Here is a 16,499-nt window from a genome sequence, read left to right on the forward strand (position 1 = left end):
CCACCGTAAATGTTTGCTAACATTCTCCAGCGGGCCTGAGTGTCTCATATATTTTCCTCCTTCCTAAAACATCCAAGCTTTCTTCCTCCTTCCTTATACTCAGTTAAGGGTCTTGGCTTCCTCTTTCATCTGATCTGAACCCCTCAAGCAACTGCCCTGGCAACTGGGACTCAGAGCTTCTGCCAAGATGGAAAAATGGCCTTGGGGAAGAGACTCTACATGCTTCTTTAGCTTTTTCAGCAAGCAGAGGCAGAACTGCCCAGGACTGTTGGAGACCCTGCAGGGTTTAGCTTCCATCACTGACCCAGAGAGACCTCTAGTGACCACTTCTGGCTAATGTTTCATGAGCCCATAAACCTTGGCAAATTTTTAACAGTGATTATATTTGGATGGAAGCATTGTGGATTCTTTCCTTGCTTTATAATTTCATGTTCTCCATCATTTGTTGCCCATTGAGAGGTAGCATCTGTGTGGTGGTAATAAGTTTAAAAGACAGGTTCTTTGTTCCTAGGGCCTGGCGGGACGGGATGAGAGCTCTGATGTGTATGCTATGCTCAGCCCTCTGACCATGGGGTACTGCCCATTCTCCGAATAAAAGCGTATTGAGGAGACATAGCCACTGGGAGATTTTCTGGGCTGGGAGCCATTGAAATCTAGTTCTATAAATTCTGGATGGGGCACAAATTCTCCCCCAAGAAATTCTAGGTAAACAGTTGAGAAGCACACAATAAATAGGCATAGATGTGTCCCTACCACACATACCTGAGGTCCTGCTCACCTGTGAATCCTAGAAGTAGAGTCAGCAGCAGGGATGGCAGAGGTGGGCCAAGTGGGGAGGCAGGGACAGGCATTGTGGAGGCCCCTGGAGCCTTCTCTTTCTGAGTGTTGTCCTTGAGAGGCTCAGGACTCTGTGTTCTGAGGAGAGAAGACACTCCTTGCCTCTATGTTCTCAGAGGAAGAGGATTGCGATGAAGGAAGGACCACTGGATTTAACACTTTTTCTTTGAGATTATAAAATGGACAGGAAAGATAGCCACAAGCTGAGAAGCTGCTGCTTGAAATGCTTGGAATTTCCAGAGTTAAGGACATAACATCCACAGGCTTATGATCATTTCTGAGCCTTGTCCCGTCTGAGGTCTCCCCAACCCACACCCCTGCTGATGTAGAGGCCCGGAGACATGGTGTGGGAAAGAGGTTTGAGTTTTGGAGATGGTGATGATTTGTGTCTTAGAGGATGGAAGGGACTACAGGGAAGGTGGGGTTGGGGGAACACTCTGTAAAAGGCAAAGCAGCATACCTAGAAACACACCTGGAAGGTGAGGGCTGCCTCGGCTGTCTCTGCTGGGTCTGGGGCTAGAAGAAAAGCTCTCAGAATGAGATGGAACCAGCATGTTGGCCATCCTTCTCTCACCTCTGGAATGGGCTCTACCCAAGCACAAAGGTTGTGATAGGGGCTCTCAGCACACATTCAGCTTGTGAGCCTTTCATGTCCATGAGTCCATAGTCAGGCACTGACTGGTAGGGCTATTTTGCTATTGCTTCCTTGTTCGCCCCACATCCTTTTAGGGAGCAACAGGATGTTAAGGCCAGGAGAGGTGTTAGAATAAGAGGAGAATGCAGAGCAGGCCCAAACTGCCTATAGGAGATGATAAGACCCTCTCCCCCAGTGGTGCACCATCCTATCACATCCTATCACGTTCCTCTGGAATGAGGAATTCCATGCTGGAAAACCATCCATGGTCCCTGCTGAGAACTGGACAAGATCTTTCTCACCAGCCTCCACCATCCTACCCTTTGAAGCGCCTCCAGCAGACTTCACACCTTCCATTAGACTCTAATGTCTTCGGAGTCTGGGATTTTTAGTGCCTTGAATGTCAAGAGCACTGGCTTTGCAACCAGATGCAATGTAGGTTCCAATCCTGAACATTCTTCTTGGTGGCAGTCTTGTACATGCTATGACCTGAAATTTCCATTTGTATAGCTCAGATATTGAAAACTGAGTTCATAGTCTGCACTCAGACATGCTCTTCTCCCTTTACATGCTGTGTAGTATGTTGCACAACCTCTACCCATTTGGTCAAACCAACAAGGGATCCATGTTTTACTCCCTCACTTGTCCATTCATGTCTGCCCCTTACCAGGCCCTGTTAGTTTTACCTCCTAAACACCTCTAGAATCTATATCTCCACCTGTATCATCATCTCTTGCTTGAATGAAACTATTACTTTTTAATAGGCTATCCCCAACTCTTTTGCCCATTGTAAGGTCTCCTTTCTACTTCATCCAGGGTGGTCTTTTACAACACGGATCTGAGTCCACTCCTTTCTTGTAAAACAGGATTGCGGATTCTCATTGCTCTTGTATAGTAAGACTGTTTGGTATGTAGTATATGGTGTATGGTATATGGAATGTGGTATATTTATATGCCACGTGGTGTGTGATATGTGGTATATATGTTATATTGTATGTGAAACGTGGTATATGGTATCTTGTATACGCCATGTTGGGTGTTGTACATGGTATGTAGTATACGGGTTGTGTCCTGTGGTGCATGGTATGTGATATATCATATTATGATATATGGTATATGGTATGTGATAGTGTAAAAAATCCATCCATCCAGGAATTACTTGACACCTAGAGACAAAAGGACCCCATCTTTTCTCCTACTCACCACAGCATCACTCTTTCACATCAGGTTCCCTGGGAAAAAGTCACTGAGATGAATATTAACAACCAGGTCATTTTCAGGGAGTACTTTAGGATCCAACGGTAGATGTGAGGAAAAGGGAACAGGATAGTTTAGAAGAAATTGAGGTTCAGTGATGTCCCAAAGAAGACCTCAGCTGATTTTCAGTGGAACTCTGGTACTAGGACGTTCCTTCAGAGTTGTACTGAGCTGGGGTTAGAGGGCTGGACCTTTACATCCCATGTTGACGAGCCACTGGATGTCGCAAGGTCCCAGGCATGACCTTTGGCATGGTGGCTGTCCTCAGCTGAGGCCATCCCAAAGAGGGCTGACAAGCTGAGGGCCATCTCCTCAGGCCCAGAGCATCACAGCCTCCACCATCCTCTACAGAGCCCTTTCCACCTCAATCCCTTGGTCTCAGGACATGGATTAACCGCACCTCCCACTGAGTTTGTAAAGCTACCGCACCTCCCACTGAGTTTGTAAAGCTACCCAAGGGCCCAGAATTCTCTGACCTCACTTGGCCTAACCTGGGCTTTATAGTTGGAAACATTTAGGATGAATATCACAGGGGACTCAGAAGCAGGTTCTTCTGGGATCTCTGAGTGCCTGGCTCTGGAGTGAGCTCTGGCAGAGGACAGAGGAAGGAGGAGAAGGAACCTCAGACTGTGAAATGAGATAAAACCTGGGTATAGAAACACAGAAATCTTTCTGCCACACATTTCCTTGCATTGTCCCCCAACAGGTTACAAGGAACAGAGATTCTGCTGAGGACAAACTGTTGATGTTTTTTTGTAATAGAGTTACTTTTCTGGAGCAGTTGTACATTTAGATTAAATTGTGACAATCATACAGAGTTCCAACATATAGCTGCACACGGTTTCATCTCTTATTAGCATCTTATCATTATTTGGTTCATCTGTTGTAATTAATGAAGTGAGGAAATATATACATACATATATATTTGTCTTAGCTTGGGCTGCTATAACAAAGCACTGTAAATCAGATGCCTTTAAACAAGAGATACTTGTTTCTCACAGTTCTGGAGGCTGGAAGTCTGAGATCAGGGCACCAGGAATTTTCGGTTGTGATGAGAACCCTCTTTGTGGTTGTAGACGGCTGACCACTTGTCATCTCACCTGGGGGATGGGTGAGCTGGTTGTCTGGCCTCTGTTCCTGACGGCATTGATCCCACTCATGAGGACTCCACCCTCATGACCTCATCACCCATCAATGATCCCACCCCCAAATCCCATCACACTGGATTTTAGATTTCAACATTGGAGCTTTGGAGAGACACAGATATTTAGGCCAGAAGAGAATTCCTTAGTTTTTACCCCAATGTCCCTTTCCGTTCCAGAAGTCCATGCAGGATACCACATTACATTTTCTTGTCATATCACTTTAGGCTCCTCTCAGCTGTGACAGATTTCCCAACTTTGTTTCCAGGTGATGGCCTTATAGTTGTGAGGAGCATTGCTCAAGTATATCATGGGATGTCCCCCTGCAATTTGTTGGATGCTTTTCTCATAAGCAGACTGGGATGACGGGCTTGGAGAGGAAGGCCACAGAGGAAAAGTGCTGCTTTCATCACACTGTTCCAGGGAGCATACTGTGGCTGTGGTTTAGGACTGTTGGTGAACCCCTGATCATCTGGCTGAACTGTACTTGTCAGGCGTCCCCTCTGTAGTTACTCTTTTTTCCTCCTTTTCATTCTTCTTCTTTGGAAGGCAGTCACAACAAGCAGCCCCCACTTCAGGAGTGGAGAGTTATGCTTCCCCCCGTAGGGTGAAATTTCTATATAAATCATTTGGGACTTCTCTGCACAGGTCATTTGTCTTCTCCTGAATTTATCAATTTATTCACATTTTATTTATATCAATATGGGCTCAAAGATCTTTATTTTATTTTTGAAGATTTTTATTTATTTATTTATTTGACACACACAGAGAGAGAAAGAGCATGAGCATGGGGAGCAGCAGGCAGAGGGAGACAAAGAAGCAGGCTCCTCCGGAGCAAGGAGCCTGACACGGGACTCGATCCAGGGAACCCGGGATTGTGACCTGAGCCAAAGGCAGACTATTAACTGACTGAGCCACCCAGGCACCCCAAAGATATTTGTTTTATGTATGCAGTTATAATCAGTCTTAGTCAATTCAGGTAGCTGCAAAAAAATTCCCAGACTGGGTGGCTAATAAACACAAGAAAGAACTTGATCGTAGTTATGGTGCCTGGAGTCTGAGATTAGAACCTGTTAGAGAGAAGGCAATGGTCGAGGAAGGCATGCGGGTGGCTGAGACCAGGGAGTAGCCCTGGGAGTGAGCAGTGTGCAGATTCTGGGTGGAGCTCACTGGGGAGTGGCAGGATGCTTGCACTCACTCCTCAGAGCTTTGCAGGAATTTTGCAAGCTAGCTGTTAAACACAGTTAGTTTGTAATTGGTCACGATGGAAGTATCGACACCACAGAAGTCCACAAGCACCACAAATCAGGCTTCTTTTCCTCTCTGAGAGTGGACTGTTTCACGTTTACCATCCCAACACTGGACACAGCATTCTGAAGGCAGAATTGAACGTGGGATATAAATAAGAAAATCAAGGCTGGCTCCAGGCTTCTAGACTGCCTGCTTGAGTACATGAGCTGTGGGGTCGGGAAGGATGAAGGTGATGGAAGTTCGAGTGTTCCCATCATAGGGAGGAGGGAATCTTGTCTCTGGGATTGAGGAGTACAACATGTAGGCAAAGAGGAAGGAGAATCATTTCTCTTCTGCAAACCAGCATGGGATTCATTTGTATTTAAGACCCAATGGAGAATCTCACCAAGGCTGGGGAGGCTGGGGCTTGGCAGGAATAACTCCTGAGAGCATGGACATGAGTGTGTAGTTCATGGCCACGGTCCCCAGGAGATGGATGAGAGATACCTGGGATGTGTAGATGTGACTTGTTTCTCACATTCCAGGCAGATATCCATGCTTCAGACCTCAGAGCAACTTCCCATGGCCCCTGCTGAGTACCTGGTATGAAGACACAGCTCTGGGGCATCAGGGACCCTGAGAAGGAGCAGCAGGAGGTGTGGGGAAGTGGGTCTCAGGGGGAAGCAAGGCACTTGGGGGCAGAGTCGTGGAAGCTTCTAGTTGTTCCTTCTGTTAGGCCGGGTCCCTCAGGAAAGGAAGCAGGCAGCAGAGACTGAGGGTGGCATGTAGCAGGGGAGGAAGGAAGGTGCTGTGGGACCCATGTTCACAGTTAATTATCTGCTCATCATTCCAGAAATGCTCCCCATGTGTCTCCTATGTCCTCAGTGTTATTTTCCTCCTGGGACACCTGTTGTGAGAGGACAGGCAACTCCTGACATTGGACTCTTCCACCTCAGCTTTCCTCCCTCCCCTCCTCCCTTCCCCCTGATCCCCCAATCCTAACCCCTCCAGTGTGTCCCACACAGGGTCAGAGTGGAAGCCGTCTTTTGAGCAGCCATCTGGCACTTGTCAGCCTTCCTCTAAATGTGGACATCTTGTAGGCAAAAGAGCACCAGTGCTCAAATAATCTAGAGATGATCTCCAAGGGATCCTCCCACCGAGCTGCCTCTCATTCATCCCCTCTGCCCACTTCCTTCCCAGAAGTCCAAGAACGCTGTGCACATTCGTTGAAAGGTTTGACCACACTCACCTCTTACAGACCCTCACACAGTTCCTGGGAGTTGAGAACCTGTCAGAGGGACCCCTGAGGTTCCTGAGGGTATTGAGTTAGGTGTATCACCTGCTCTTTACTCCAGGTGGGTGCTGACCCTGTGTGACCTGTGGCCTGCCCCTCTTCCTGACTTGGCTACTTCTGGGTCTGATCTTGGCCAGCCATCACTGTCCCACAACTTACAGTCAGGCCCACACTTCCTGTGGGCATAGATGGCAGAGAGAGCGATGAGCAGCAGCAGCTTTGGGCTCAGGGTGACAGCCACCAGGAGTGGAGTAGACAGCTCTTGGACTGGAAATGAAAGGATAGGAGGCACCATCAGAGGGGGCACCCAGGAGTCCCTTCCCTGGGACCTCCACTTACGTCATATGAGGCCACCTGGCCCCATCAATGCTCTGAAGGCCAGGAACCTCCACTGCACTGAAGACTGAGGTAGACTTCAGGGTAAGAAGTTCCTTATCTAATGTACCCTTCTCAGGGTACCAGGTGTACTTCTTGATGGAAGGGTTGGATAGAATGAGTGCTCAGTAACCCAGCGATGTGGTTTACTGACTCGGTCCTCACACCCAACAGGGCAGGTTGTATATCCTCTTTCTAATGAGAAAACAGGCTCAGAGTTTATGGAGGGTCATAAGATGAGTGGGAAACCCCAGGGAAATCCGTCACCGGTGTCTCGTAGGATCACTCTGACACCTTGTCTTTTGTCTGCGGCATGTCCAACATCTCAGGGTCATAAGAACGAATGTCAGCCTGGCCTCGAGTAGAGTGAGGACAGATGTCACTGTGAGTGAGGTGCAAGTTTGCCCTGCTTTGCTTTATGTCTGGGGCTCGATGACCTCATGTTTTCATGTGCTGAGGGAGGCCTCAGGGTGGCCTGACCTCATGAGGCCTGCTGTCTGGACAACACCCTGGGGAGGCAAGGAAATGGGGTCTAATGCTGGAGAGGGGCTTCTAACACCATCCAGCCCACCTGGACCCCAGTGCTTACACCAGCTGACATCTTTCTGTTGGACATAGAGGTTGGATCTGGTAGCACAGCTTCATATTCTTTACCTTTTCACAATAACTGGTTTTTGCTTTTATGTTTATGTAGTGAGATTGAATTAATCTTTTGAAATATATGGCATAATCTTAAAGGAAGGAGCAGAGAGCTCACCGTATTAGCCCCTGGCATGTTGGAGGATGGCAGGTCTTGACTGGGTGGCCCTTTGGTCTTTTTCTCAGTTGACAGAGCTGTACTGCCCATGTTTCACTTGCTTAGAGGGTAGCCTGCAGCAGATGACTTCAGGAAGTGGGGGTAGAGAGGTTTAACCCCTCCACTCCATTTAAAACAACTCGAAAAGAGCATCCAGCTGGCCAGCCCTCTGTGCATGGGCCATGTCTTGCTGTTCTGTATTGTGTTCAACATCTCCCTTTGCCAGTTCTGCCCCCTTCCCTCTCTCATGCACGTGGATGGGGCAGCACTTCAGAGTGAGTTTCCCCTTCTGCTATGATCCGAAGCCAGCTCTAATGTGCGCATTTGGACCTGGTCTCTTTCAGTCGGCTGGCCAAGAAGTCCCCAGCCCTGGTGGCAGATAGAGCAGGGTAGGTCCAAGATATCCTGGCTCCACACTCCAGATTCCCTGGGGAACAGAAGGCGGCTCAGGCGTGGCATTAGAACAAAGAAAGGCTAGTTGCAGTAAACTTTGTTCCCATTAAAAAAATGAGCAGGAGCAAGCAGGAAATAAAAAAGAGGAGAAAAAGCCATGAAATTAAAAACAAACAATAGAGAAAATCACTGAAACAAAAGTGGGTTCTTTGGAAAGATCGGTAAAATTGAAAAATTTCTGGCAGTTCTGACAATGAAAAAAATGAGAAATGGCATATTTTCGACATCAGGAATGAAATAGGGGATCACTACAGACCCTACAGACATCAAAAGGACAAGGTAATATCATGAGCAGCTCTATGGGCAGAAATTCAACAACTCAGAGAAAATGGACCAAATTCCTCAAAAGCACCCCTCCCACAAGCATCCAATATAAAATGAAGAATTTGATTAGCCCTAGCTATTCAGATTTTTTTTTTCAAATTAAAAAAAAGAAGTGTAGTTGTCCAAGTGTTTCACAGGAAAATTCTTTCAATCATTTACAGCTGAACTAAAACCAAGTTAGGTGACAAAATAAAGTTATACTGGAAATTTTGGGAAAATCTGAATATATACTCCATTTTAGATGCTCTTAGGGAATTCTTGTTAATTTTACAAAGTGTGTAATGATATTGCTTTCATAGAAAAACCAATTACATTAATCATATGACCACACAAGTGTGGGCTCCGTTTGCAACTGGTTGTGTATCCATGACTAAGTCATTAGTGGACACAATTACGCAACTTCTCCATACTTGTAGTTTTAAGGGAAATCATTAGTTCTCCCCTTCCTATCTCTACGCTCCCAGCTGAGCTGGGAAATGCATACTCGGAGAAGCCAGTGTTGACCCAGCAGTGAGGACAATGTCATAGGGCATGTTAGAAGGATCATGGGCCTTTCAGAGGTATTGCAGAGCAGACTCCTGGAAAACTGGCTCAAACTCCTCCTGATGTTACATGAGAGAGAAAGAAGAAATATTTTGGTGGTAGAAAGTGGACTCTAGGTCTTTGGGGAAAGACCCTGCTGCTATAATTAACACATGTTTGTTGTACATGTTCCTGGTTCCTGTCTTCAGGGACTGGGGTTCCCTTGACTAGTTTATTTCCTCACCTACTCTAAGGGCAGGAAATCTTTACCATCTGGCCCTCACTGCTCCCTGAGTCCCTTCTGTAAAATTCCAGGTCACAGGGTTGGTTGAAGCAGGAAAGATCAGAAATGAACTCTTTTTTTTTTTTAAAGATTTTTTTTAAATTTATTCGACAGAGATAGAGACAGCCAGCGAGAGAGGGAACACAAGCAGGGGGAGTGGGCGAGGAAGAAGCAGGCTCATAGCGGAGGAGCCTGATGTGGGGCTCGATCCCAGAACGCCGGGATCACGCCCTGAGCCGAAGGCAGACGCTTAACCGCTGTGCCACCCAGGCGCCCCCAGAAATGAACTCTTAACTACAGAGAACAAACTGATGGCTACCAGAGGGGAAGAATGAGGGGAAGGGCTAAAGGGGTGATGGGGATTGAGGAGCGCACTTGTGATGAGCGCCGGGTGATGTACAGAAGTGTCGAATCACTGTATTGTGCACCGGGAACTAGTACGACATTGTATGTTAACTATGTTGGATTTAAATAAAAATTTAAAATTTAAAAAAATGAACTGGAATTGGCATAAAGTAAATGTGCTGTGAGCGGACATGAATATTGCTGGTCTGCTGTCACAAACAAGGGGACGAAGGAGACCCCAGGTGTGACCACACACGGTCACCGGGAGCCTGGTCAAGACTCAAATCTCCAGGTCCTCAGGGTCCCTTCCAGAATTTCAGAGTGGCAGGTGCAGACATTTCCTGGGGTGGTGATGGAAAGGTCTAGAAGGGATAAGAGAGCAGGCCCAGGTGAGAAAGAGCAGGAGCAGGGGGTGGATGGAGGGGTAGGGACTTAATCACTGTCAGGGGAAGGAGCAGGGGGCAGGCCACTAAGAAGAGGATCAATGAGGTCTCACCCTGGTCCTTCTGGTGGGCAGAGGCCACAAGGGTATGGTTTTTGGTGACCGCGGGCTGCCCGTCATGCTGCACCTGGCAGGTGAACACCACATCTTCCCTGTGGGCGGACGAATTCACCAGGAGCCAGCTCGTCCAGTTAAACGTCCCATCCTTGTTCTCTGTGAGGTTCGAGGCCGTTGAGGCTGTTTCTGTTCGGTACATGTTTCCATTCTCCAACCAGGTCAGCTGTAGGCGCTGGGGATAGAACTTTGTCACTTGGCAAGTGACATTCACCTGGTCCCCTGCCACGGGTTGCTGGGAAACCTCCAAGGTGGGCGGAACTGAAACAGCACAGAGCAGAAGCTCTGACCTTATGGAACAGACAGATCACAGCGGAAGGCTCGAGAACTTAGCTCCCCCCACACAGCAAGGGAATCACCCAGAACAGTGCTAGGTATGCAGCTGGTGCTCAAACACTGAGGGTAGTGTCTGCATATGAATGAAATCCCTAAGCACAGTGCCCAGCACACAGTAGGTGCTCAAGGACTGGTAGCTCCTATTAGGCTAAGAATGAGTGAAATCAAGATACTCAGTCCAGGGGCGCCTGGGTGGCACAGTGGTTAAGCGTCTGCCTCCGGCTCAGGGCGTGATCCCGGCGTTATGGGATCGAGCTCTACGTCAGGCTCCTCTGCTATGAGCCTGCTTCTTCCTCTCCCACTCCCCCTGCCTGTGTTCCCTCTTTCGCTGTCTGTCTTTATCTCTGTCGAATAAATAAATAAAATCTTTAAAAAAGAAAAAAAAAGATACTCAGTCCATGGCATGCAGTTGGAATAGAATAACTGTAGCAAAATAAATGACATCACCAAGGACATGGTGGCTTGGATTACAGCAGGTGCTCAATAATTGGGATTGCTATGGTAAAGTAAATGAACCACCCAGCACAGTGCTGGCACACGGTAGGTGTTCACCCTGCAGCTGCCATGAAAACAGTAGGGGATGACGGTGCATCTAGGTGTGGGGTGACTGGGAGGGTCTGTCAGATGTCAACCCCGGGCAGTGGAAGGCCTGGGGCAGAGTGGGGGAGGGGCAGGCCCAGAGACTTGGAGGCAGACCTGGGCTTGAGCTGGGGTGAGGGATATCTACCTCGGAGGACCGCAGACAAGTTGGCAGTCCCACGGAGAGGAGGGCCCCCCTGCAGGGTCACGTGGGTCACCTCGCAGATGACCTGGGAGCGAACATCCCCTGGGGCCAGTGCCAGCCTGGTCGTGCTAGAGATGGTGTAGGAAGTGCCGTGTCCCTCTGCATCCACGGTGGTCTGGGAGGCTGCGAGCTCATTCCCGTTTTTGAACCATCTCAGGGTGATGTTTCTGGGGGAGAAGCCGTGGGACTCGCAGGTGAAGCTCACTGTCTGCTCAGGCGAGGCCCTGGCCGCGGGGCCCGACACCACGGGAGGAGAGGGTTTGGCTACAAGAGGAGCATTTATGATCAGTAAGCATGACTGTGGTCATCAGCAGTAAGGATACGTGTGTGACACCTTGGAGAACCCTCGGCCCTTCGGATAGTGTGGGGAGGGTGGTGTCATCTCCTCATCGCACAGAGGAGGACCCCAGGTTCCATAGCTGAACTCTGAGTCGGGGACAGGGCCCAGGTGCAGCTCCAGGCCTAAGTTCAAGGTCCCCCTTCTCTTCTCTGCCAGGTGACTTGCCACCAATCTGGGCACAGGAATGACATTTCTGATGGGTGTGACTCTTGGCATCAACCATCCTACCTGCCTCCCTGCAAACCTTACTGAGGTCAGAGAGTCCGTGCAGGGGAAGCAGGGGCAGAGCGGGACCCCCATTTAAGCCAGAACCAGCCTGGGCAGCCCACAGGAGGTGTGGCCGTGGCATAGCGTGGGCTCCTCCTGTGTGACATGGGACAGCAGGCATGTCTCCTTCCTGGGGTCGCAGTGAGGGGCAAGTGAGGGAATACAAGCAGTTCTGCTTGGAATTTATCACTGAAAATGCACATGGAAAGGAGCAGATGAATCAGAAAGCCTCTGAAAGTTAAGTCAGCCTCAAGAGAATGTTAAACTCCCGCTCTGAATATTCTTCCCAAGGCTTAATAAATAGATCCAGCTTGACCACGTTTGGGGTCAAGATTTTGGAAATTATGCCCTGTGATCTCCTTACATGTTCAAATAGTGACAACGTTGTGAGGGAACTCCCCCTGCGTAGTCTCTGTCTACACCTCGCCAAGGAGCCGACCTACTTGGGTCCAGGCACAAAGGCGCTGCCCCTCACCCCTCATTGCATCCCAGGTGGGCTTCCCATGGCCTCCAGCTGTTTCATCCACAACAGAGCAAGGGTCCCACATTTTCCATCCCGACAGTGTCCACCACCCTCCTCTCACCCTTTGAGATTCTCCACTGCAAGCATTCATGGGGAGGGTCCCTCTGGGCGCCCAGACCTGCTGACCTGTAGCAACAGAGGGAGGATGTGGGGTCCCTACAGCTGAGTCTAGAATATGAACTCTTGCCCAGGGGACCCAGACACCCTCCAGGATGTGCCTGCCAGTCACCCTCAGTCTGCAGAGCCAGGAATGGGGTGTCTGGTGTTGCTGGGATTGCGGGGGCCCCTCTGCTCCGTCCAGGCTGCCGCTTCAGGCTGCTCCGTGAAGGAGAGCATCGCACAGAAGGGAAAGCGTCCTGATGCTCTTAGATGTGAGGAACCGTGTCCTCTAGGAACAGGCTCAACTCTTCATGAGTTGTTTTGGGACCTGTGTGATCTGGGCGTGCAAAGCTCTCCTCATGAGTGTTTTAATGCTTATTGCTGAAAAAGGGAACAATACAAGATTTTCAAGGAGAAGACTGGAAGTTTCTCTGCTTTGACCAGCACAGTGAGTGTGCAAAGAGCAGTGCTGTGAGTCAGGGTGTGGCTCCCGTCCCTGGTCAGGCCAGATCTGCTCAGCCTCAGTGTCCCCATCCATAAAAGGGGCTGAGATGGCCCCTTGACTTCATCCACTGTCACGCAGGGCATCACAGTGTGGGCAGCTTGGGGAAGAGGAAGGCGCGCTCTCCTAGGAGGCACAGGTCTGCCTGGTGCTGAAGCCACGTACCAGCTGTGGCTCCAGGCAAGGGAAGCATCACGGGAACTTCTGTAATGTCTGCACAGTCAGGATAAAGCCTCCTTCAGGCTTATGTCCAGGCGCTGTGGGGAGACTCAATCACTATTACGGGAGTCAGGCCAGAATTGCATGAAGCTTTTCTGGACGGACCCACAACAAATGCCTAACCTCTGGCATCTTCTCTGCCCATGTGGTCAGACTATACAGTGAGCCTGGGCCTCTTCTCACTGTGATTTTTCTGAAGCTGAAAGAAAGAAAGACATTGTCCCCCCTCCCTGCGTGGGTGCATTTGTCCACACTGGAAGGGAAGGGAATGTCAGCCTCATGAGAGAGGAACCCTTGCCTGTTTTGTTCCCTGCTGCTTCCCCCGCACCCAGAGCAGAGCCTGCACACAGCAGGTGCTCAGTAAGTGCTGAGCCAAGAGAAGACTGGCCACAAAGAAGGGAGTGCTCTCTGGAGGCAGGGGTGAAGTAGGACTTTGTGACTGGGCAAGTCACTCAGAATGTCAGTCCCTCATCCTGGAACCAGAGGGCTGGTCAGGAGTGGAAAAGGCGAGAGCTGTGGAGCCCACAGACTGGGGTTCTGGAGTTTCGCATGGTTTTACAGCCGTGTGACCCTGAGCAAATAGCATGACCTTTCCGAGCCTCAACTTCCCTGATCTGTGAAAGGGGCTCAAGTCAGGGGCACCCACCACAACACCTGGTTCTTCACTGTTCCTTAGACAATGGAGCGCATTCTTATTTACTTGTCACCAGCAGGGGACAAGGAGGCCCAGGCCATACTCACCGCTCACGGTGACCTGGGTGCCTGGTCCAGACCTAATCTCTACATCAGGGAACCCTTTCTGGAACTTCACACAGTAGTAGGTTCCGGTGTCTGCTGGGGTGATGTTACTGATGCGGACGGAGAAGTCCATGTTGTTTCTCTTTGTGACGTCTGAAACATTTGTTACTCGGGGGAAGTGGCCTCCTCTGAAATTGTAGACTGACTCCCGGGCTGGCCCTGTGCCCCGGAACCACGCAACTGGCCCAATGGGGAGCAGAGAGGTCACGGTGCAGCGCAGAGTGGCTGTCTGTCCAGCTGCAACAGACACTGACTTGTCAGGCTGGATCACCTGCAGCTCCGGCTCTCCTGCCGCACCTGGAGGGAAACAGCGGCATTTATTGCTCCTGACGGGATCCCGTACGTCCCCTCAAGTGTTTATCCACAACAGCTCACTGACGGAGAGCGCACCGTGAGCGGGCCTGGGGCTCAGCATGTCACATGGACGCGCCATGCAGCCCTCCCCACGAGCCTGTAACGTGAGACCCCATCACCAATGAGGAAACTGAGACACAGAGAGACTCCGTGATGTGTCACACAGCAGGTGTGAGTGCCTCAGCCTCTCTGAAGTGTCGTGTTTCACCAAGTGTTTCTGGTTGTCCACTTTCTGGCCTCATGGCGTGTTGCACTCTCTGGACCCTTGCATTCAGGGAGACCCCGAGACTTCTTTAGACCACTGTGTGTGAGCTGAAGGGAGAGATGTGTTATGTGGGCTGTGCATTTCACTTCCAGATCCTCTGTTGGTCCACTTCCCTCCTCCACACGCACGTGCACATGCTGGGTCTGCTGATCAGTCTGGACACGTGAGTGAGGGTGATGACAGAGCTTCCACACAATGAACAGGTAGGTTAAATGAGAAGTAGAGTAGTGTTCAAATCCCTGGGATTTTCCTCCATAGTCCAATCATATCATATTAGTTTCCTAGTGTTGCTGTAACAAATTATTAAAAATGTAGTGTCTGAAACCTGCATAAGTGTACTATCTTGTATTTAGGGATCAGGAATCCAAAGTTGGTGTTGTTGGGCTAAAACCAAGGTTCAGCCAAGCCGCATTTCTTTTTTCTTTTTTAAGTTTTAACTTTTGTTTATTTATTTTCAAAAAAAATTTTTTAAATTTTTTTCAGTTCTGTAGAGAACTCTTTTTTAAATTTTAAAATAATTAGTAAGAATGGCAAGAATAAAGGGGTGGGTAAAAAGAAGGGAGGATGAACCATGACAGACTATGGACTCTGGGAAACAAACTGAGGGCTTCAGAGGGGAGGGGGGTGGGGGATCGGGATAGGCAGGTGATGGGTAGTAAGGAGGGCACGTATTGCATGGTGCACTGGGTGTTATACGCAACTAATGAATCATCGAACTTTACATCAAAAACTAGGGATGTACTGTATGGTGACTAACATAATATAATAAAAAATCATTTAAAAAAAAGGTATAATAAAATATCAAGAGAAAAAATCAATTGACCCTAATGTAAGTTCTATTTCTGCACTTTCTTTTTTTAAAATTTTTTTAATAATATTTTTTATTATACTATGTTAGTCACCATACAGTACATCCCCGGTTTCCGATGTAAAGTTCGATGATTCATCAGTTGCGTGTAACACCCAGTGCACCATGCAATACGTGCCCTCCTTACTACCCATCACTGGTCTATCCCATTCCCCCACCCCCCAACCCTCTGAGGCCCTCAGTTTGTTTCTCAGAGTCCATAGTCTCTCATGTTTCATTCTTCCTTCTGATTACCCCCCCTTTCTTTATCTCTTTCTTCCCCTACCGATCATCCTAGTTCTTATGTTCCATAGATGAGAGAAATCATATGATAGTTGTCTTTCTCTGCTTGACTTATTTCACTTAGCATTATCTCCTCCAGTGCCGTCCATGTTGCAGCAAATGTTGAGAACTTGTTCTTTCTGATAGCTGAGTAATATTCCATTGTATATATGGACCACAACTTCTTAATCCAGTCATCTGTTGAAGGGCATCTCGGCTCCTTCCACGATTTAGCTATTGTGGACAATGCTGCTATGAACATTGAGGTGCATATGGCCCTTCTCTTCACGACGTCTGTCTCTTTGGGGTAAACACCCAGTAGTACAATGGCTGGGTCATAGGGTAGCTCAATTTTTAACTTTTTAAGGGACCTCCACACTGTTTTCCAGAGTGGCTGTACCAACTTGCATTCCCACCAACAATGTAGGAGGGATCCCCTTTCTCCACATTCTCTCCAGCAATTGTTGTTTCTTGCCTTGTCAATTTTTGCCATTCTAACTGGCGTAAGGTGGTATCTCAGTGTGGTTTTGATTTGAATTTCCCTGATGGCTAATGATTTTGAACATTTTTTCATGTGTCTGTTAGCCATTTGTATGTCTTCATTGGAAAAGTGTCTGTTCATATCTTCTGCCCATTTTTTGATTTGTTTATTTGTTTCCTGTGTATTGAGTTTGAGAAGTTCTTTGTAGACCTTGGATACCAGTCTTTTATCTGTAGTGTCATTTGCAAATATATTCTCCCATTCCATGGGCTGCCTCTTAGTTTTCTTGACTGTTTGCTTGGCTGTGCAGAAGCTTTTTATCTTGATGAAGTCCCACAAGTTCATTTTATCTTT

The 16,499-nt window shown here is 48.5% G+C and overlaps 1 protein-coding gene across 1 annotated transcript in view; it reads right to left on the minus strand.

The window, feature by feature from the left end:
• LOC123798970 (uncharacterized) overlaps positions 1 to 16,499 on the minus strand; it is a 58,342-nt gene that overhangs the window by 29,298 nt on the left and 12,545 nt on the right. The window contains 5 exon segments of the mRNA XM_045807793.2: positions 5,639 to 5,736; positions 6,554 to 6,661; positions 9,989 to 10,309; positions 11,112 to 11,432; positions 13,860 to 14,213. Coding sequence (XP_045663749.2) covers positions 5,639 to 5,736; positions 6,554 to 6,661; positions 9,989 to 10,309; positions 11,112 to 11,432; positions 13,860 to 14,213 — 1,202 coding nt within the window.

This window comes from Ursus americanus, chromosome 22 (genome assembly GCF_024610735.1).
Source record: "Ursus americanus isolate L20-20 chromosome 22, mUrsAme1.1.p, whole genome shotgun sequence".
Lineage (NCBI taxonomy): Eukaryota > Metazoa > Chordata > Mammalia > Carnivora > Ursidae > Ursus > Ursus americanus.